At 43.6% G+C, this 22,018-nt stretch overlaps 2 protein-coding genes across 6 annotated transcripts; both read left to right on the top strand.

Annotated features, from left to right (window-relative positions):
- Positions 1-797: 797 nt before the first annotated feature.
- LOC306789246 (calmodulin-regulated spectrin-associated protein 2-like) lies at positions 798-10,066 on the top strand. 3 transcript variants are annotated; one of them, XM_079285090.1, is made up of 12 exons: positions 798-943; positions 2,203-2,372; positions 2,551-2,634; positions 2,818-3,001; positions 3,080-3,803; positions 5,594-5,730; positions 5,864-6,078; positions 6,162-6,261; positions 6,911-6,970; positions 7,679-7,794; positions 7,883-8,001; positions 8,088-10,066. In XM_079285090.1, exons 3-12 carry the CDS (start codon positions 2,565-2,567, stop codon positions 8,385-8,387), a joined length of 2,025 nt encoding a protein of 674 aa, XP_079141216.1. In that variant the 5' UTR covers positions 798-943; positions 2,203-2,372; positions 2,551-2,564; the 3' UTR covers positions 8,388-10,066. The 3 variants fall into 3 exon arrangements, with proteins under 3 accessions (XP_079141216.1, XP_079141214.1, XP_079141215.1); XM_079285088.1 differs by having other exon boundaries at positions 2,818-3,803; XM_079285089.1 differs by lacking the exon at positions 6,911-6,970 and having other exon boundaries at positions 2,818-3,803.
- A 1,258-nt stretch (positions 10,067-11,324) lies between these two features.
- On the top strand, positions 11,325-20,954 carry LOC306789359 (calmodulin-regulated spectrin-associated protein 2-like). Of its 3 annotated transcripts, XM_079285271.1 has the most exons (12): positions 11,325-11,470; positions 12,719-12,888; positions 13,067-13,150; positions 13,334-13,517; positions 13,596-14,319; positions 15,942-16,078; positions 16,212-16,426; positions 16,510-16,609; positions 17,259-17,318; positions 18,027-18,142; positions 18,231-18,349; positions 18,436-20,954. In XM_079285271.1, the coding sequence occupies exons 3-12, from the start codon at positions 13,081-13,083 to the stop codon at positions 18,733-18,735; spliced, it is 2,025 nt and encodes a 674-aa protein (XP_079141397.1). In that variant the 5' UTR covers positions 11,325-11,470; positions 12,719-12,888; positions 13,067-13,080; the 3' UTR covers positions 18,736-20,954. The 3 variants fall into 3 exon arrangements, with proteins under 3 accessions (XP_079141397.1, XP_079141395.1, XP_079141396.1); XM_079285269.1 differs by having other exon boundaries at positions 13,334-14,319; XM_079285270.1 differs by lacking the exon at positions 17,259-17,318 and having other exon boundaries at positions 13,334-14,319.
- The last annotated feature ends 1,064 nt before the right edge of the window (positions 20,955-22,018 follow it).

Below are 22,018 nucleotides of genomic sequence, written 5' to 3'. Positions count from 1 at the left end.
GAGAAAGCTGTTTATTCCTTTGTTTGGGATAATAAAACAAAATGTCCTCTCACACATCTTGGAGACAATTGTCTAATAAATCAATCAAATGGAATCTTATAAAAATAAAGTTTGATGCAAAAACAGGACACTGCAGACATGCAGAGGACTAACAACGTCCACGAATGTCTTCCATTGGTTAGGAAGTAAAAGTACTGCTCTTAAAATCTTACTGAAGTAAAAGCACAGAAGTACTGGAATCAAAATACCTGAAGTGTTGTTAATACAGAATGGCTCATGTCAGAATAATATCTATAATATCATTGTGTAAGGATTACTAATGTTACCGCTGGTAAAGATGGGGCTCATGTCTACTGTATACACTACTCTGTAGCTTAATCCATAATGATACATTATAATATATTAATTCATTTATATTTTGTATTTACAGTGGAGTAAAAGTACCTAAAAAAAAAATGAATCGAAAAGGGCTTTTTGGCACAACAGATGAAAAGGGCCCCATTTCAACCTCTGTGGACGCCACCGTTTCATTCATCAACAATGTTCTCACATGACATCTGACAAGGTTCATCTCACTTCATTCATCTGTACGTATTTGATTTGTTGCTAGTACCATGTTGAGCTCTTGCTGCTGGCGTGAAGTTTGAGTGTGTGTGTGTGTGTGTGTGTGTGTGTGTGTGTGTGTGTGCGCGCGTGCGCGCGGGTGTGCGCGCAGGATGGATGGAGGCGGCGCTCCTGCAGACAGCAGCAGGCAGGGCTGGGCAGCACCGGAGCGGCAGAGAAAGATCCAGCAGGGAGGGGACGCAGTCAGAAGAGGCCGAGGAACAGACAGGACAACAGACAAACACCGCTGACAACACCTCGTCGTGACAGCGTCTGTCCACAGCGAAAGGAAACACGCGGGGGACTTGTTTTTTTCATCCCATGCATCTTTAGAAACAAGGTGAGCATTAAACGCAGCACTGCTCGTGTTGTTCCAGAGGAAGCTGTCAGTGCGCACCCCGCCCGTCCAGCTACCACAGGAGGATGCCTCTCGCTCCCCTTCGGCCTGGCTAGCTACTCGGTCTCCCCTCCTACCAACCCACATTAGTCCGCTTTGTATGAGCGCCAACGGTAACCAGCTATTTGTTGGTTTTGCTGTAATCCGGTGGTTCAATTCAGAAGCTATGCAAAGCCAACAAGTAGCCGAAGCTCCTTATGCTGTTTGACTTGAGGCTCAGTGCCAGTGTTGTTATGTTAGCCTCCTCTCATGCTAGCTTAGCAGGACTGCAGTGCTTGCGTGTGTGTGTTTGATTACTTCTCAGCTGGCCAGAATAGATTTGTCTGTGTTTTGTAGCAGTTGTTGATCGATAGATGGCCATGATGCACGAGAGGCTACTCACTGTCATGGCAATAAGATCAGAGATATTTCGATGACATGTGGAGGAGAGTGCATCCTTTCAGGCTAAGTTGAATACAGAAGTCGCTGTTTTGTTTCATCTCAGCCTCTGTACGAGCTTATGTGTTCATCAGACTTATGTGGAATGTGATTAAGGACGAACATGGCTCACGATCATCTGACGAGGAAAAGCTGGACTCCTCGTGTCATATGTCAGATGTTTGATGCAGGATAGATAAATCAAAGGTTGAAGAGCATACAAATACCTCCTAAGCAGAGGCTCAGTCCATCTGGACACCACCTGATGTACTCGATTAGGTGGAGCCTGAAGATAAAGTCAGTACGCAAACAAGAGCTTGTTGCAAATCACAACAGACTGCACTGCTGTCACCTTGTACACCTTTGCTCCATCAATATTTAACACGAATGTGAGATGTGTGACTGCATTTTGGATGGAAATCTGTACATTTGGGTTCATAAAGGAGAAGTAGGCCAGTGTGAGATGTGTGCATTCATTTCAGATGCGTACAGTTCCACACATGCATGTTTAGGAGCTTTCCAGTCGAGCCACTGATGATCTCTATGCTTATACTTTTATGCATTTCAGATGCTTCCTCCAACTTGCTACTAGTGCTGGGCAATGTGGCAGAAATCATTATCTCAATATCAATCGGGATATTTTCTGATATTGATGTATTCTACATGTTGCACATATTTAAAAAATCACTTTTATTCAAGACTTGGGACCAAACTTCAACTGATTTTGTTAGTTTTCGTGTGTGTGTGTGTGTGTGTGTGTGTGTGTGTGTGTCCGTCATTGTCAGCCCGTCGTCACCATGACAGCGGAGGAAACCATAAATGTGAAGGAGGTGGAGATCATCAAGGCGATCCTGGACTTTCTCAACTCCAGGAAGTTGCACATCAGCATGCTGGCTCTGGAGAAGGAGAGCGGCGTCATCAACGGGCTCTACTCAGACGACATGCTCTTCCTCAGGTAGGTGAACTCAACGGCAGTAACCACAACGTGCAGTCTGGATCTGCCGCGCCTCATCAGAGATTCTGGAAATCCCTCGCTCTTCAGTTATACATTATAGAACCACATTTATATGATATTTTTGGGACATTTAAAATGTGTTTCCTGTGTTTTAAAAAATGAACTGTCTCTGTTTCAGGCAACTGGTGCTCGATGGCCAGTGGGATGAGGTCTTGCAGTTCATTCAGCCTTTGGAGTGCATGGATAAGTTTGACAGGAAAAGGTCCGTATGTGCAGGTTCACGTATCCTGTGTTGATGCCTACAGCAGCAGCTTTCAGACCACAAACGAACTGCAACAGAGTCAGCTTGGGAGAACTTTCCTTATCAGGCGGTCTCGATATGGTTGCTCAGTCATATTGGTAAATGACTGACTGACCTGTGCATGCAATGTGGTGGGTGATACAGGCGCGTCTCCGGGAGAAATCGACCTCACGGAATACACTCGCTCCATTGAGAGGCTGAACACGTCGTTGGGCTTCCTGCAGACAGAGATGCAGCGTTTGGCCCAGCAGCAGGAGACGATCATGTCCATGAGAGAGCAACAGCAACAATCCTGGGTCATTCCTCCTCCTGCTCCATCTCCGCACAGGTATCACTTCATGACAAAGAAAAAGATATATTTTGTTTGTGAACACATACAGGACCGTGTGCGTTCTCTTCCACACAGGCAGCTCCGCGAGTTGCGTAGCAGCAGTGTAACGGGCCGGGGATCAGCACGAGGCTCGGTTGGGTCTTTGTCTCCCATCCTTTCTTCTTCCGGCTCTCCTCGCACTCCCAACCGTTCCCCTGCTGGCATCAAGCGCCGTCCGGCCTCCTTCCATGCCAGGACACCCAGGACTCCACGACCAAATGATCTGAAGGTCACACCTTTCAGTCGAATGCTCAACACCCAGACCTCAGTGGACAGCATACCCAGACTAAGACGTTTCACCCCCAGCCAAAACCAGGACAGCCCGTTTGCGTACCTGGGCCACGACGAGGGGCCTCTGGAAAGCAGGAACGAAGAGACCAAGGACAACAAAGAAAACACTCAGGACAAAGAAGACGTAGTGGTAAAGAAGAGTGCTGGCACTCCTCAGCTGTCTACTGAAGAAGCAGCCAAAGAGAAGGAAGACGAGCGACAGGAGGAAAGAAAGGGCGAAGTCAAGCAAACACAGTCGTCAGAGGTGTTGTGTCAACCGGTGTCTGAGATCCAAGGGCCCACAGGCAGCCGGGTCAAGGGAGAGCCCCAGGACAGAAGACACCTGGTGGAGGTGACTCTGTCTGGGCTGAAACCTCCAGAAGGACGACCCGGCAGCAAGGAGACGACGGGAGACGGCGAAGGAGAGGGAGAGGCAGGAGGAGACACGTATGGAAAAGACCAAAAGATGTGCTGTGGATTCTTCTTCAAGGTGAGCTGGAGCGACAGAATTGTTTTGATCTTCCCAATGTCTTAAGAAAATCCATGAAATAGCTTTTGTGTGAAATAGAGTCAACATGTTTAAAGGCTTTGAACACAAGACTCCATTGCAACTCAAGACCAAGACAGGCTTTTTAATATGTTGGACTGATGTTCCCATGATGATCACCAGTTTGTCTTTTCTTCCAGTCAAAGGTCTGTCCATCTTAGCGAACTTGCAAGCATAAATCTTGCTGGCCATGCGAGAATCACATTTATAACAAACTTTTTGACAGCAGACATTTTGACTCGTCATAAATGAAAGGAACAGGTGGCACTGGTAACATTAGTGATGGCTCCGTACCCCTTCGCCCAGTCCCGGGCCTCGAACACAGACTGGCCATTCATAAAAACATGGTAAAAACCTGCAGAGCTGCGTACGTTATGTTAGCACGTCATTAGCTAACGTTAGCACGTCATTAGCTAACGTTAGCACGTCATTAGCTAACGTTAGCACGTCATTAGCTAACGTTAGCACGTCATTAGCTAACGTTAGCACGTCATTAGCTAACGTTAGCACGTCATTAGCTAACGTTAGCACGTCATTAGCTAACGTTATCACGTCATTAGCTAACGTTATCACGTCATTAGCTAACGTTAGCACGTCATTAGCTAACGTTAGCACGTCATTAGCTAACGTTATCACGTCATTAGCTAACGTTAGTACGTCATTAGCTAACGTTAGCACGTCATTAGCTAACGTTAGCACGTCATTAGCTAACGTTAGCACGTCATTAGCTAACGTTATCACGTCATTAGCTAACGTTAGCACGTCATTAGCTAACGTTAGCACGTCATTAGCTAACGTTATCACGTCATTAGCTAACGTTAGTACGTCATTAGCTAACGTTAGCACGTCATTAGCTAACGTTAGCACGTCATTAGCTAACGTTAGCACGTCATTAGCTAACGTTATCACGTCATTAGCTAACGTTAGCACGTCATTAGCTAACGTTAGCACGTCATTAGCTAACGTTAGCACGTCATTAGCTAACGTTAGCACGTCATTAGCTAAGTCTGGCAGTGACTTTGCTTTAGCTCTGAACATTGTTTGCATTATTTTATAAGACACCAACTCATTGAATTTCATAACATGAGATTTTAGAAACAATGGATTTGTGTGATCATAATAACCAGCCTTATTCATAAGAGGTATAGCTCGGTTTTGTAACAAGGCTGTTGAATTGATAAATGTTTTATAGGTTGACCTCCACACAATAAGATATGTGAGGAAGTATAAGTGAGCAATAAATGATATGCAAGCTTTATAAGTTCATACATTATAGATTTATACGGTATTGCTATTGAATTTGAAATTGTCCCATTAATATCGTCAATATGTCGTCTCCGTGTTATTTTATGATGGATCAGAACCCAGAGGAATTTTGGCTAAAAAACCCTTTACATTTTATCATCACAGATTTTTAATTCAATATTCCCATCTAATTGTTTTAACATTTTTGACAAGTCACAATGTCTGCTGTGAAAACGTGCTTTTCAACTGAAGTTTAACTCCTCGGTATACACTTGTTATACACTGTATTATTAACTTCTCGTTAATAATACAGTGTATACAGCCTTATGGTGCTATATGCAGGTAGCACCGACAGGAAGAATCTTAATACACGGTAATAATTAATCTGCTGAGTTAACAGGACTGCCAGCTTTTCATGAAAGTATTAAAGATGCAGTGGAAATATCTCTCCATCTATTTTGTGTGTTCCCCACCCGTTTAAACACCAGGATGATGTGAAAGGGGAGGAGGACATGGCAGCAAAGAAAGCAGCTCTGCTGGAGAAGAGGCTTCGGAGGGAGAAGGAGACTCAGGTGAAGAAGCAACAGCAGGAGCTGGACCAGGAGCAGAAGAAGGAGTCTGCACGGTCTGTTTTACTTTGACTCTTTTTGCCAACGCTAACACTGTCCCCATGTCTGTAGCATCAACACATACAGTGTGTCTTTTGAACTTGAGTGTGCAGTCACACAATACATCTGTACCTCTGTCTCCTGCTCCAGGTTGAAAGCAGAGGAGGAGCTGCAGAAGAAGGATAATGAGAAGGCGAGGAGGGATTACATCAAGCACGAGTTTTTGAGGAGGAACCAGCTCAAGCTGGAGGAGAACATGGACGAGGTCATCAAGCCCCGATCTGGAAGCCTGAAGAAGAAGCCGCGGCCCAAGTCCATCCACAGGGACGTCATGGAGTCGCCTACGCCCCCCGTGAGAGCCACAGGTGAGCAACATACAAAGCGTATGCACAAACACACACTTCTGGCTGCATTACTGAGCCGTGCTTGAGCGTTCCTTGTGTTGCAGGGGTGCGTCCTCGAGGATTCTCAGTGTCGAGTGTTTCTTTGGCGTCTCTCAATCTGGCTGACCACGACAGAGACCACCCAAATAACAGGAAGAACAGCAGGTAAGAACCCACTCTGTGCCTGTAGCGTGGATTCTAGACTCTCTTACCTTGCTCTTGATTTACAAATCACAAAGCACAAATACTCTGTCTGCACCTGCCTTTGTCAATAAAACCCAAAGAACTACGCCTCTGTTTTAGGGGGAAACATAATATAAAGAAATGTTACAATTGTCACGTAATAATTTACCAACAACCAAGATGACACAGTTGAAGCTGTCAGGCCGTTTTCATCAATCTTGTCTTTAAGTTCCTTTCAACAGTATTTTATTCTTGTGTAGCAGAAGAAGAAGTATAGATCTCACAGTATCACACTAGTCATGTATGTTTATAATATCTGTTTAACTACAACAAGTAGTTCAGAATTACTTCTTTCATTTTTACCTTTTGTAATATTGCAGTGGGTTTGTGCAGTTCACAGTCCCTGAGTTTATTTCCACCACAATTAAAATTGTAAAACTTCACAACCCCATATTTCATTTGTGACACCCAGATATCATATACTCTGCCGTGGCTTTAATGTCACGGGGTGTTTTATGACGTTTAAGTTATTTTTTCTTAATTGTTAAGTCTTGACTTTTATGAGGCTTACACTCTTGATTCTCTTGTATCCCTCTCTCATTTCTCCCTCTATTTTGCATGCGTCCCTCAGAGGCAATAAACTAGCCCATATCCCGTTCTTTCTAAGCTCCCCCAAAGAAAGAAAGGGAAGGTTAGTAATGCTCCGAAAAAAGTGATTCAACAGACAAAGTGAACCGGATGTGGCTTCATGTAGAATTAGCTCCATGTGACTTAAGCCTGATTTTCATCCGACGTTCTTTCAACACAGACTCACATAAAAAGTAGACGGATTTGTCAACAGTGAAATCATTTGACAAATGACATCACTGCCGTTTGTTTTGCTTCTGCATCGACGTACATATGGGACCTGTGTGGCTGAGATGTTTTCGCCTCGGTTCTCCTGCTCTCTATCCTCTTCCGCTGTTTCGCAGTATTGTTCTCCGGCTGCTCTTTTCTCTCTTCTCTTCTGTTGGCTGCTCTGCCTTTCACCGCTGTGTTTGCTGTTTCCTCCACAAGTACCTGAGCTCATGCCTCACAGAAACCATAAAGACATCACTGAGACTTTGCTTGGCTGAACAGGCCTCTCTGCGTCTCGCTGCACAGCTGGGTCGGTTCAGTGTGATGTAATGCAAGACAACAGGCAGGGTTTGAGAATTATGTCACAACGTCTGACCTTGTTTTACCACATCTCTCTCTCTGTGTATGTGTGTGTGTTTAATAACTGTGTGTGCATGGCTGTTTGTGCAATCTGTCGGCATACGCTTCCATACATGCTTATGTGCATCAACCTTTTCGTGTTTGTTGTGGGTTTTTGTCATGTCCGCGTGTCATTTGTCGGTCTGTATGTGATCGTCTCCAGGCCGGACTCTGCAGAAGGTTTTTCTTCTTGTCCTTCGACTGATGGTCGCAACGGAGAGAAGGATTGGGAAAACGACTCCACCACCTCATCCACTCCCTCCAACAATGAGTACACAGGTAGAAGACATACCTGCAATTATTACATAGTTTGTCGAGATTTACACAGAGATTTTTGCAATCTCATGCGCGGGCTTTCTTCCCACAGGACCTAAACTATACAAGGAGCCGAGTGCCAAGTCCAACAAGTACATCATCCAGAATGCCCTGGCTCACTGCTGCCTGGCTGGCAAGGTCAACGAAGGCCAGAAGAACAAGATACTTGATGTATGTTTTGCAAATACGTGTGTCTGTGTTTTTCTGCATGAAATATGCTGCACTAAACGATGACTTTTCTCTTTGGTTTTGTGCAGGAAATCGAGAAATCCGAAGCCAATAACTTCCTTCTGTTGTTCCGTGACGCCGGATGCCAGTTCAGGTCCGTGTACGCCTACTGCCCGGAGACAGAGGAGATCACCAAACTGGCCGGCATCGGGCCGAAGAGCATCACGATCAAGATGATCGAGGGCCTGTATAAGTACAACTCGGACAGAAAGCAGTTCAGCCTGATCCCGGCCAAAACCATGTCCGCCAGTGTGGACGCCATCACCATCGCCAGCCATCTGTGGCAAACCAAGAAGCAGGCCACGCCCAAAAAACTGCACACTAAGTAGCACCAGACGGCCGGGCAAGATTTGGACACGCTTCTCTGGAACGAGCACAGGATCATTTGTGTGTGTTAGTTTTACATTTTCATTGAAAGGACACATGGTCTCACTGTAATATTTCACAACTGGCATGTAGAACACAAGTGGGCCTCACAGACATTGTTGTTACAGAGTTGACTGTTACGCTCTGGACTAATTGAACGGGACACAAGTGTTTACTTGTCAGCATGTGTATCAATGTTCTCACGTGCCAAAAAAAGGAGAAGAAAACAAAAGGCGGACCAATGCCTTACCTAGTTGAACCACTGAAGCACTGAATGTCACGCCTCACAAAGAGGCACTTTGGTTTCTATAAGTTGATCATGTGTGGCCTTATGCTTGTTTTGTGTCATTTGGATACGCTGTGAGTGTCGGTGTGAGTTTGTCAGCACCTGTTAAAAAAAAAAAGACTGTTGTGATAAAGGAGAGTTTGTGTGCACTCGCAGGTCTGGGATCAGATTACGCCGCCCTCAGGCAGGTTGTTGCAAGGGTGGCCTGTCTGATCCGTGATCAGGTAGAGGCAGCATTTTTTTATGAGAATTGTGCTGCTCCACAACACAGGCACATTTTTGTAGTTCTTGCTTTCTTTCCTTTTTTTTTTACATGTGACAGAAAAATGTATAAACAGTTCAAATTTGTGTATGTGTGTGTATAGTGAAGAGTGAGGAAAGTACCTCAGCTGGCGATTGCAATTACTTTCCAAAAGTGTGGAATGATGAGAGTATTGAGCATCTGGAGCGCCGTGAAACAATTCTGGAAAGCACCGGCTATAGACTCTTAATTTATTTCATTTTGATCATGCTTCGAAGATATTCTGAAAGGCGTCTTAGATTTTATTCAGAGAAACATAATATACTGTACGTATATATAAGTGAAGTTTGTATATGATGGCAGATCCATCCAAAATGAGCGAGTCCGCTTGTAGCTTTTATAATTTATCACGTCTGTGTATCAGTATGTTGTCCTTTGGGGCCTTTAATTATGCTACAAATGCAAAAAGTGTGATCACTCAACAGTATCACTGGTAAGACGATCATCAGTAGTAGAATATAGACGGAAGTCCCACCCTGTGTCATCAGTCTGTGCAGTTTAAGCGTAATTGGACTAATCACCATCGACCATGTTGCAGTTGGAACTAACAAACACTTAAAAAGCCACTTTAATGTGGATGTTGTCTTAACTGTTAGAGCTTGTTTACCCTCAAAGTAGATTGTAAATATATGAATTCACCCACGATGCTTCCCCAAGACCCTGTCCACTGTCGTCAGGACCGTCATGCTTGTTACTTTACTTTTACATTACTTTTGATCACATGTTCCTTCCGCATGTGTTGGCACTGTACATATATATTTTGGCATATAGAAGTATATTTTGTAATGACATTGACCTGTTGGAGGTGTGTACGAATGAAGCAGTACAGCCGTTGAAGGAAGTGTGTTGAAAGCAAAGGCAAGGTGTATGAAATCTTAATGAGGTTTTATTGTGGTATTGTATGAAATCCATAAAGCATACTGAGAAAACCATTGTATTATTTCCAACTCTGAATTCATTTTTTGTTCAATTTACTAAATATGCGCAACTGCTCATGGGTTTATGTTGTTTTTCTATTCCTTTGAGCTTTATTAAAATGCCAGCTATCAACAGTATTCATGGTTTCAAATCCCTGTGTTGATTGATTTAGGTGGAATAGTAACCTCATTTAAACTGACATGATATCCTTCTACCACCACAAGAGCTCAGTAAATAACAGGACAGTGTCATCATTACTGTGCCTTGTAGGCTGCACACACACAGACCATCGGAGGGACACTTGTAGTGTATCTGTGTCCAGACTGAAGCCTGCTGTGGCAAGACACTGAATACCACAGACTTAAGGCTGTTAAATATAACAGAAAATAGTGTTCAAAAAATCTGCACGTGTTTCCTCATATCCTCATATTGATCTTATTGATGGATAATCAGCTGGACCCATGTATCAGCCAATATTAGCTCATTGCAGATATATTGGTGTCTACAGTATGTCGGCTGATAATTAACAGAAAATAGAAGACAGAAATGCCAAAGACATTTAGAACGTGTTTACAGTACATTGTTTGAATTGGAGAAAGCTGTTTATTCCTTTGTTTGGGATAATAAAACAAAATGTCCTCTCACACATCTTGGAGACAATTGTCTAATAAATCAATCAAATGGAATCTTATAAAAATAAAGTTTGATGCAAAAACAGGACACTGCAGACATGCAGAGGACTAACAACGTCCACGAATGTCTTCCATTGGTTAGGAAGTAAAAGTACTGCTCTTAAAATCTTACTGAAGTAAAAGCACAGAAGTACTGGAATCAAAATACCTGAAGTGTTGTTAATACAGAATGGCTCATGTCAGAATAATATCTATAATATCATTGTGTAAGGATTACTAATGTTACCGCTGGTAAAGATGGGGCTCATGTCTACTGTATACACTACTCTGTAGCTTAATCCATAATGATACATTATAATATATTAATTCATTTATATTTTGTATTTACAGTGGAGTAAAAGTACCTAAAAAAAAAATGAATCGAAAAGGGCTTTTTGGCACAACAGATGAAAAGGGCCCCATTTCAACCTCTGTGGACGCCACCGTTTCATTCATCAACAATGTTCTCACATGACATCTGACAAGGTTCATCTCACTTCATTCATCTGTACGTATTTGATTTGTTGCTAGTACCATGTTGAGCTCTTGCTGCTGGCGTGAAGTTTGAGTGTGTGTGTGTGTGTGTGTGTGTGTGTGTGTGTGTGTGTGTGTGTGCGCGCGTGCGCGCGGGTGTGCGCGCAGGATGGATGGAGGCGGCGCTCCTGCAGACAGCAGCAGGCAGGGCTGGGCAGCACCGGAGCGGCAGAGAAAGATCCAGCAGGGAGGGGACGCAGTCAGAAGAGGCCGAGGAACAGACAGGACAACAGACAAACACCGCTGACAACACCTCGTCGTGACAGCGTCTGTCCACAGCGAAAGGAAACACGCGGGGGACTTGTTTTTTTCATCCCATGCATCTTTAGAAACAAGGTGAGCATTAAACGCAGCACTGCTCGTGTTGTTCCAGAGGAAGCTGTCAGTGCGCACCCCGCCCGTCCAGCTACCACAGGAGGATGCCTCTCGCTCCCCTTCGGCCTGGCTAGCTACTCGGTGTCCCCTCCTACCAACCCACATTAGTCCGCTTTGTATGAGCGCCAACGGTAACCAGCTATTTGTTGGTTTTGCTGTAATCCGGTGGTTCAATTCAGAAGCTATGCAAAGCCAACAAGTAGCCGAAGCTCCTTATGCTGTTTGACTTGAGGCTCAGTGCCAGTGTTGTTAGCCTCCTCTCATGCTAGCTTAGCAGGACTGCAGTGCTTGCGTGTGTGTGTTTGATTACTTCTCAGCTGGCCAGAATAGATTTGTCTGTGTTTTGTAGCAGTTGTTGATCGATAGATGGCCATGATGCACGAGAGGCTACTCACTGTCATGGCAATAAGATCAGAGATATTTCGATGACATGTGGAGGAGAGTGCATCCTTTCAGGCTAAGTTGAATACAGAAGTCGCTGTTTTGTTTCATCTCAGCCTCTGTACGAGCTTATGTGTTCATCAGACTTATGTGGAATGTGATTAAGGACGAACATGGCTCACGATCATCTGACGAGGAAAAGCTGGACTCCTCGTGTCATATGTCAGATGTTTGATGCAGGATAGATAAATCAAAGGTTGAAGAGCATACAAATACCTCCTAAGCAGAGGCTCAGTCCATCTGGACACCACCTGATGTACTCGATTAGGTGGAGCCTGAAGATAAAGTCAGTACGCAAACAAGAGCTTGTTGCAAATCACAACAGACTGCACTGCTGTCACCTTGTACACCTTTGCTCCATCAATATTTAACACGAATGTGAGATGTGTGACTGCATTTTGGATGGAAATCTGTACATTTGGGTTCATAAAGGAGAAGTAGGCCAGTGTGAGATGTGTGCATTCATTTCAGATGCGTACAGTTCCACACATGCATGTTTAGGAGCTTTCCAGTCGAGCCACTGATGATCTCTATGCTTATACTTTTATGCATTTCAGATGCTTCCTCCAACTTGCTACTAGTGCTGGGCAATGTGGCAGAAATCATTATCTCAATATCAATCGGGATATTTTCTGATATTGATGTATTCTACATGTTGCACATATTTAAAAAATCACTTTTATTCAAGACTTGGGACCAAACTTCAACTGATTTTGTTAGTTTTCGTGTGTGTGTGTGTGTGTGTGTGTGTGTGTCCGTCATTGTCAGCCCGTCGTCACCATGACAGCGGAGGAAACCATAAATGTGAAGGAGGTGGAGATCATCAAGGCGATCCTGGACTTTCTCAACTCCAGGAAGTTGCACATCAGCATGCTGGCTCTGGAGAAGGAGAGCGGCGTCATCAACGGGCTCTACTCAGACGACATGCTCTTCCTCAGGTAGGTGAACTCAACGGCAGTAACCACAACGTGCAGTCTGGGTCTGCCGCGCCTCATCAGAGATTCTGGAAATCCCTCGCTCTTCAGTTATACATTATAGAACCACATTTATATGATATTTTTGGGACATTTAAAATGTGTTTCCTGTGTTTTAAAAAATGAACTGTCTCTGTTTCAGGCAACTGGTGCTCGATGGCCAGTGGGATGAGGTCTTGCAGTTCATTCAGCCTTTGGAGTGCATGGATAAGTTTGACAGGAAAAGGTCCGTATGTGCAGGTTCACGTATCCTGTGTTGATGCCTACAGCAGCAGCTTTCAGACCACAAACGAACTGCAACAGAGTCAGCTTGGGAGAACTTTCCTTATCAGGCGGTCTCGATATGGTTGCTCAGTCATATTGGTAAATGACTGACTGACCTGTGCATGCAATGTGGTGGGTGATACAGGCGCGTCTCCGGGAGAAATCGACCTCACGGAATACACTCGCTCCATTGAGAGGCTGAACACGTCGTTGGGCTTCCTGCAGACAGAGATGCAGCGTTTGGCCCAGCAGCAGGAGACGATCATGTCCATGAGAGAGCAACAGCAACAATCCTGGGTCATTCCTCCTCCTGCTCCATCTCCGCACAGGTATCACTTCATGACAAAGAAAAAGATATATTTTGTTTGTGAACACATACAGGACCGTGTGCGTTCTCTTCCACACAGGCAGCTCCGCGAGTTGCGTAGCAGCAGTGTAACGGGCCGGGGATCAGCACGAGGCTCGGTTGGGTCTTTGTCTCCCATCCTTTCTTCTTCCGGCTCTCCTCGCACTCCCAACCGTTCCCCTGCTGGCATCAAGCGCCGTCCGGCCTCCTTCCATGCCAGGACACCCAGGACTCCACGACCAAATGATCTGAAGGTCACACCTTTCAGTCGAATGCTCAACACCCAGACCTCAGTGGACAGCATACCCAGACTAAGACGTTTCACCCCCAGCCAAAACCAGGACAGCCCGTTTGCGTACCTGGGCCACGACGAGGGGCCTCTGGAAAGCAGGAACGAAGAGACCAAGGACAACAAAGAAAACACTCAGGACAAAGAAGACGTAGTGGTAAAGAAGAGTGCTGGCACTCCTCAGCTGTCTACTGAAGAAGCAGCCAAAGAGAAGGAAGACGAGCGACAGGAGGAAAGAAAGGGCGAAGTCAAGCAAACACAGTCGTCAGAGGTGTTGTGTCAACCGGTGTCTGAGATCCAAGGGCCCACAGGCAGCCGGGTCAAGGGAGAGCCCCAGGACAGAAGACACCTGGTGGAGGTGACTCTGTCTGGGCTGAAACCTCCAGAAGGACGACCCGGCAGCAAGGAGACGACGGGAGACGGCGAAGGAGAGGGAGAGGCAGGAGGAGACACGTATGGAAAAGACCAAAAGATGTGCTGTGGATTCTTCTTCAAGGTGAGCTGGAGCGACAGAATTGTTTTGATCTTCCCAATGTCTTAAGAAAATCCATGAAATAGCTTTTGTGTGAAATAGAGTCAACATGTTTAAAGGCTTTGAACACAAGACTCCATTGCAACTCAAGACCAAGACAGGCTTTTTAATATGTTGGACTGATGTTCCCATGATGATCACCAGTTTGTCTTTTCTTCCAGTCAAAGGTCTGTCCATCTTAGCGAACTTGCAAGCATAAATCTTGCTGGCCATGCGAGAATCACATTTATAACAAACTTTTTGACAGCAGACATTTTGACTCGTCATAAATGAAAGGAACAGGTGGCACTGGTAACATTAGTGATGGCTCCGTACCCCTTCGCCCAGTCCCGGGCCTCGAACACAGACTGGCCATTCATAAAAACATGGTAAAAACCTGCAGAGCTGCGTACGTTATGTTAGCACGTCATTAGCTAACGTTATCACGTCATTAGCTAACGTTATCACGTCATTAGCTAACGTTAGCACGTCATTAGCTAACGTTAGCACGTCATTAGCTAACGTTAGCACGTCATTAGCTAACGTTATCACGTCATTAGCTAACGTTAGCACGTCATTAGCTAACGTTAGCACGTCATTAGCTAACGTTAGCACGTCATTAGCTAACGTTAGTACGTCATTAGCTAACGTTAGCACGTCATTAGCTAACGTTAGCACGTCATTAGCTAACGTTAGCACGTCATTAGCTAACGTTAGCACGTCATTAGCTAACGTTAGCACGTCATTAGCTAACGTTAGCACGTCATTAGCTAACGTTAGCACGTCATTAGCTAACGTTAGCACGTCATTAGCTAACGTTAGCACGTCATTAGCTAACGTTAGCACGTCATTAGCTAACGTTAGCACGTCATTAGCTAAGTCTGGCAGTGACTTTGCTTTAGCTCTGAACATTGTTTGCATTATTTTATAAGACACCAACTCATTGAATTTCATAACATGAGATTTTAGAAACAATGGATTTGTGTGATCATAATAACCAGCCTTATTCATAAGAGGTATAGCTCGGTTTTGTAACAAGGCTGTTGAATTGATAAATGTTTTATAGGTTGACCTCCACACAATAAGATATGTGAGGAAGTATAAGTGAGCAATAAATGATATGCAAGCTTTATAAGTTCATACATTATAGATTTATACGGTATTGCTATTGAATTTGAAATTGTCCCATTAATATCGTCAATATGTCGTCTCCGTGTTATTTTATGATGGATCAGAACCCAGAGGAATTTTGGCTAAAAAACCCTTTACATTTTATCATCACAGATTTTTAATTTAATATTCCCATCTAATTGTTTTAACATTTTTGACAAGTCACAATGTCTGCTGTGAAAACGTGCTTTTCAACTGAAGTTTAACTCCTCGGTATACACTTGTTATACACTGTATTATTAACTTCTCGTTAATAATACAGTGTATACAGCCTTATGGTGCTATATGCAGGTAGCACCGACAGGAAGAATCTTAATACACGGTAATAATTAATCTGCTGAGTTAACAGGACTGCCAGCTTTTCATGAAAGTATTAAAGATGCAGTGGAAATATCTCTCCATCTATTTTGTGTGTTCCCCACCCGTTTAAACACCAGGATGATGTGAAAGGGGAGGAGGACATGGCAGCAAAGAAAGCAGCTCTGCTGGAGAAGAGGCTTCGGAGGGAGAAGGAGACTCAGGTGAAGAAGCAACAGCAGGAGCTGGACCAGGAGCAGAAGAAGGAGTCTGCACGGTCTGTTTTACTTTGACTCTTTTTGCCAACGCTAACACTGTCCCCATGTCTGTAGCATCAACACATACAGTGTGTCTTTTGAACTTGAGTGTGCAGTCACACAATACATCTGTACCTCTGTCTCCTGCTCCAGGTTGAAAGCAGAGGAGGAGCTGCAGAAGAAGGATAATGAGAAGGCGAGGAGCGATTACATCAAGCACGAGTTTTTGAGGAGGAACCAGCTCAAGCTGGAGGAGAACATGGACGAGGTCATCAAGCCCCGATCTGGAAGCCTGAAGAAGAAGCCGCGGCCCAAGTCCATCCACAGGGACGTCATGGAGTCGCCTACGCCCCCCGTGAGAGCCACAGGTGAGCAACATACAAAGCGTATGCACAAACACACACTTCTGGCTGCATTACTGAGCCGTGCTTGAGCGTTCCTTGTGTTGCAGGGGTGCGTCCTCGAGGATTCTCAGTGTCGAGTGTTTCTTTGGCGTCTCTCAATCTGGCTGACCACGACAGAGACCACCCAAATAACAGGAAGAACAGCAGGTAAGAACCCACTCTGTGCCTGTAGCGTGGATTCTAGACTCTCTTACCTTGCTCTTGATTTACAAATCACAAAGCACAAATACTCTGTCTGCACCTGCCTTTGTCAATAAAACCCAAAGAACTACGCCTCTGTTTTAGGGGGAAACATAATATAAAGAAATGTTACAATTGTCACGTAATAATTTACCAACAACCAAGATGACACAGTTGAAGCTGTCAGGCCGTTTTCATCAATCTTGTCTTTAAGTTCCTTTCAACAGTATTTTATTCTTGTGTAGCAGAAGAAGAAGTATAGATCTCACAGTATCACACTAGTCATGTATGTTTATAATATCTGTTTAACTACAACAAGTAGTTCAGAATTACTTCTTTCATTTTTACCTTTTGTAATATTGCAGTGGGTTTGTGCAGTTCACAGTCCCTGAGTTTATTTCCACCACAATTAAAATTGTAAAACTTCACAACCCCATATTTCATTTGTGACACCCAGATATCATATACTCTGCCGTGGCTTTAATGTCACGGGGTGTTTTATGACGTTTAAGTTATTTTTTCTTAATTGTTAAGTCTTGACTTTTATGAGGCTTACACTCTTGATTCTCTTGTATCCCTCTCTCATTTCTCCCTCTATTTTGCATGCGTCCCTCAGAGGCAATAAACTAGCCCATATCCCGTTCTTTCTAAGCTCCCCCAAAGAAAGAAAGGGAAGGTTAGTAATGCTCCGAAAAAAGTGATTCAACAGACAAAGTGAACCGGATGTGGCTTCATGTAGAATTAGCTCCATGTGACTTAAGCCTGATTTTCATCCGACGTTCTTTCAACACAGACTCACATAAAAAGTAGACGGATTTGTCAACAGTGAAATCATTTGACAAATGACATCACTGCCGTTTGTTTTGCTTCTGCATCGACGTACATATGGGACCTGTGTGGCTGAGATGTTTTCGCCTCGGTTCTCCTGCTCTCTATCCTCTTCCGCTGTTTCGCAGTATTGTTCTCCGGCTGCTCTTTTCTCTCTTCTCTTCTGTTGGCTGCTCTGCCTTTCACCGCTGTGTTTGCTGTTTCCTCCACAAGTACCTGAGCTCATGCCTCACAGAAACCATAAAGACATCACTGAGACTTTGCTTGGCTGAACAGGCCTCTCTGCGTCTCGCTGCACAGCTGGGTCGGTTCAGTGTGATGTAATGCAAGACAACAGGCAGGGTTTGAGAATTATGTCACAACGTCTGACCTTGTTTTACCACATCTCTCTCTCTGTGTATGTGTGTGTGTTTAATAACTGTGTGTGCATGGCTGTTTGTGCAATCTGTCGGCATACGCTTCCATACATGCTTATGTGCATCAACCTTTTCGTGTTTGTTGTGGGTTTTTGTCATGTCCGCGTGTCATTTGTCGGTCTGTATGTGATCGTCTCCAGGCCGGACTCTGCAGAAGGTTTTTCTTCTTGTCCTTCGACTGATGGTCGCAACGGAGAGAAGGATTGGGAAAACGACTCCACCACCTCATCCACTCCCTCCAACAATGAGTACACAGGTAGAAGACATACCTGCAATTATTACATAGTTTGTCGAGATTTACACAGAGATTTTTGCAATCTCATGCGCGGGCTTTCTTCCCACAGGACCTAAACTATACAAGGAGCCGAGTGCCAAGTCCAACAAGTACATCATCCAGAATGCCCTGGCTCACTGCTGCCTGGCTGGCAAGGTCAACGAAGGCCAGAAGAACAAGATACTTGATGTATGTTTTGCAAATACGTGTGTCTGTGTTTTTCTGCATGAAATATGCTGCACTAAACGATGACTTTTCTCTTTGGTTTTGTGCAGGAAATCGAGAAATCCGAAGCCAATAACTTCCTTCTGTTGTTCCGTGACGCCGGATGCCAGTTCAGGTCCGTGTACGCCTACTGCCCGGAGACAGAGGAGATCACCAAACTGGCCGGCATCGGGCCGAAGAGCATCACGATCAAGATGATCGAGGGCCTGTATAAGTACAACTCGGACAGAAAGCAGTTCAGCCTGATCCCGGCCAAAACCATGTCCGCCAGTGTGGACGCCATCACCATCGCCAGCCATCTGTGGCAAACCAAGAAGCAGGCCACGCCCAAAAAACTGCACACTAAGTAGCACCAGACGGCCGGGCAAGATTTGGACACGCTTCTCTGGAACGAGCACAGGATCATTTGTGTGTGTTAGTTTTACATTTTCATTGAAAGGACACATGGTCTCACTGTAATATTTCACAACTGGCATGTAGAACACAAGTGGGCCTCACAGACATTGTTGTTACAGAGTTGACTGTTACGCTCTGGACTAATTGAACGGGACACAAGTGTTTACTTGTCAGCATGTGTATCAATGTTCTCACGTGCCAAAAAAAGGAGAAGAAAACAAAAGGCGGACCAATGCCTTACCTAGTTGAACCACTGAAGCACTGAATGTCACGCCTCACAAAGAGGCACTTTGGTTTCTATAAGTTGATCATGTGTGGCCTTATGCTTGTTTTGTGTCATTTGGATACGCTGTGAGTGTCGGTGTGAGTTTGTCAGCACCTGTTAAAAAAAAAAAGACTGTTGTGATAAAGGAGAGTTTGTGTGCACTCGCAGGTCTGGGATCAGATTACGCCGCCCTCAGGCAGGTTGTTGCAAGGGTGGCCTGTCTGATCCGTGATCAGGTAGAGGCAGCATTTTTTTATGAGAATTGTGCTGCTCCACAACACAGGCACGTTTTTGTAGTTCTTGCTTTCTTTCCTTTTTTTTTTTACATGTGACAGAAAAATGTATAAACAGTTCAAATTTGTGTATGTGTGTGTATAGTGAAGAGTGAGGAAAGTACCTCAGCTGGCGATTGCAATTACTTTCCAAAAGTGTGGAATGATGAGAGTATTGAGCATCTGGAGCGCCGTGAAACAATTCTGGAAAGCACCGGCTATAGACTCTTAATTTATTTCATTTTGATCATGCTTCGAAGATATTCTGAAAGGCGTCTTAGATTTTATTCAGAGAAACATAATATACTGTACGTATATATAAGTGAAGTTTGTATATGATGGCAGATCCATCCAAAATGAGCGAGTCCGCTTGTAGCTTTTATAATTTATCACGTCTGTGTATCAGTATGTTGTCCTTTGGGGCCTTTAATTATGCTACAAATGCAAAAAGTGTGATCACTCAACAGTATCACTGGTAAGACGATCATCAGTAGTAGAATATAGACGGAAGTCCCACCCTGTGTCATCAGTCTGTGCAGTTTAAGCGTAATTGGACTAATCACCATCGACCATGTTGCAGTTGGAACTAACAAACACTTAAAAAGCCACTTTAATGTGGATGTTGTCTTAACTGTTAGAGCTTGTTTACCCTCAAAGTAGATTGTAAATATATGAATTCACCCACGATGCTTCCCCAAGACCCTGTCCACTGTCGTCAGGACCGTCATGCTTGTTACTTTACTTTTACATTACTTTTGATCACATGTTCCTTCCGCATGTGTTGGCACTGTACATATATATTTTGGCATATAGAAGTATATTTTGTAATGACATTGACCTGTTGGAGGTGTGTACGAATGAAGCAGTACAGCCGTTGAAGGAAGTGTGTTGAAAGCAAAGGCAAGGTGTATGAAATGTTAAGATAGTATTTTTTACCTCATAACAAAGGGGAGGCCGAGCCAGCCATGTGGCCGGCTTCCTTTTGCCGTCGACACACTGCAATAATAACGCTACCAAAACTGGTTTACAATTATAAGGAATTTAATTCCACTGATGTAAGTACATTTACAGTAATACATTGGAGTATACACTCCTATGACATATTAAAACAATACAACCCCATTTGCAAAAAACCTCGCTCGGCTCCTCCGGTGGAAACACGTCTGTCGTCCGGGAGCCATGGCACAGAGAGCGAGGAAAAAAAAACTTTGAATTACACCTCCCACCCCTGTTTGACACACCTCCCCTTCCGTCTATCTCAATTGCTATTGGCTAACTTCCAGGAGTGTATTCTACTGTCTGCCCCTGTGTTTACTATCACATTCAATGACTGTCAGTTACGTTTTAATCCCATCTATAATAATCCTTCAAAATGAAAGTTAAACTTCTGCAACTTGGCAGAAGTTTCATGCTTCTGCATCTTTATGTTTATCTTAATTATGCATTCCCAAAACCCTTATGATTATGACTAATTATTAATTATGAATTATTAAACACTTTTATTATATCTACTAACTACAGTTTTTTACTCAAATTTCTTACAGAAATCTTAATGAGGTTTTATTGTGGTATTGTATGAAATCCATAAAGCATACTGAGAAAACCATTGTATTTTTTCCAACTCTGAATTCATTTTTTGTTCAATTTACTAAATATGCGCAACTGCTCATGGGTTTATGTTGTTTTTCTATTCCTTTGAGCTTTATTAAAATGCCAGCTATCAACAGTATTCATGGTTTCAAATCCCTGTGTTGATTGATTTAGGTGGAATAGTAACCTCATTTAAACTGACATGATATCCTTCCACCACCACAAGAGCTCAGTAAATAACAGGACAGTGTCATCATTACTGTGCCTTGTAGGCTGCACACACACAGACCATCGGAGGGACACTTGTAGTGTATCTGTGTCCAGACTGAAGCCTGCTGTGGCAAGACACTGAATACCACAGACTTAAGGCTGTTAAATATAACAGAAAATAGTGTTCAAAAAATCTGCACGTGTTTCCTCATATCCTCTTATTGATCTTATTGATGGATAATCAGCTGGACCCATGTATCAGCCAATATTAGCTCATTGCAGATATATTGGTGTCTACAGTATGTCGGCTGATAATTAACAGAAAATAGAAGACAGAAATGCCAAAGACATGTTTGAGGTCATTTAGAACGTGTTTCCAGTACATTGTTTGAATTGGAGAAAGCTGTTTATTCCTTTGTTAGGGATAATAAAACAAAATGTCCTCTCACACATCTTGGAGACAATTGTCTAATAAATCAATCAAATGGAATCTTATAAAAATAAAGTTTGATGCAAAAACAGGACACTGCAGACATACAGAGGACTAACAACGTCCACGAATGTCTTCCATTGGTTTGGAAGTAAAAGTACTGCTCTTAAAATCTTACTGAAGTAAAAGCACAGAAGTACTGGAATCAAAATACCTGAAGTGTTGTTAATACAGAATGGCTCATGTCAGAATAATATCTATAATATCATTGTGTAAGGATTACTAATGTTACCGCTGGTAAAGATGGGGCTCATGTCTACTGTATACACTACTCTGTAGCTTAATCCATAATGATACATTATAATGTATTAATTCATTTATATTTTGTATTTACAGTGGAGTAAAAGTACCTCAAAAAAAATGAATTGAAAAGGGCTTTTTGGCACAACAGATGAAAAGGGCCCCATTTC

This window comes from Melanostigma gelatinosum (genome assembly GCF_949748355.1).
Source record: "Melanostigma gelatinosum genome assembly, chromosome: 15".
In the NCBI taxonomy this organism is placed as follows: Eukaryota; Metazoa; Chordata; class Actinopteri; order Perciformes; family Zoarcidae; genus Melanostigma; species Melanostigma gelatinosum.
The sequence above is the reverse complement of the archived record's forward strand: the minus strand, read 5'-3'. Positions and strand labels throughout refer to the sequence as shown.

Excerpts from the sequence above, each read along its gene's own strand:
- LOC306789246 (XM_079285088.1), top strand. The coding sequence starts at position 2,565 with ATGGCCAGTGGGATGAGGTCTTGCAGTTCATTCAGCCTTTGGAGTGCA. Across the intron at positions 2,635-2,817 it reads GATAAGTTTGACAGGAAAAG|GCGCGTCTCCGGGAGAAATC; the intron begins GTCCGTATGTGC and ends TGGGTGATACAG. Across the intron at positions 6,262-6,910 it reads AATAACAGGAAGAACAGCAG|AGGCAATAAACTAGCCCATA; the intron begins GTAAGAACCCAC and ends TGCGTCCCTCAG.
- LOC306789359 (XM_079285269.1), top strand. The coding sequence starts at position 13,081 with ATGGCCAGTGGGATGAGGTCTTGCAGTTCATTCAGCCTTTGGAGTGCA. Across the intron at positions 16,610-17,258 it reads AATAACAGGAAGAACAGCAG|AGGCAATAAACTAGCCCATA; the intron begins GTAAGAACCCAC and ends TGCGTCCCTCAG. Across the intron at positions 18,143-18,230 it reads CTCCAACAATGAGTACACAG|GACCTAAACTATACAAGGAG; the intron begins GTAGAAGACATA and ends TTCTTCCCACAG.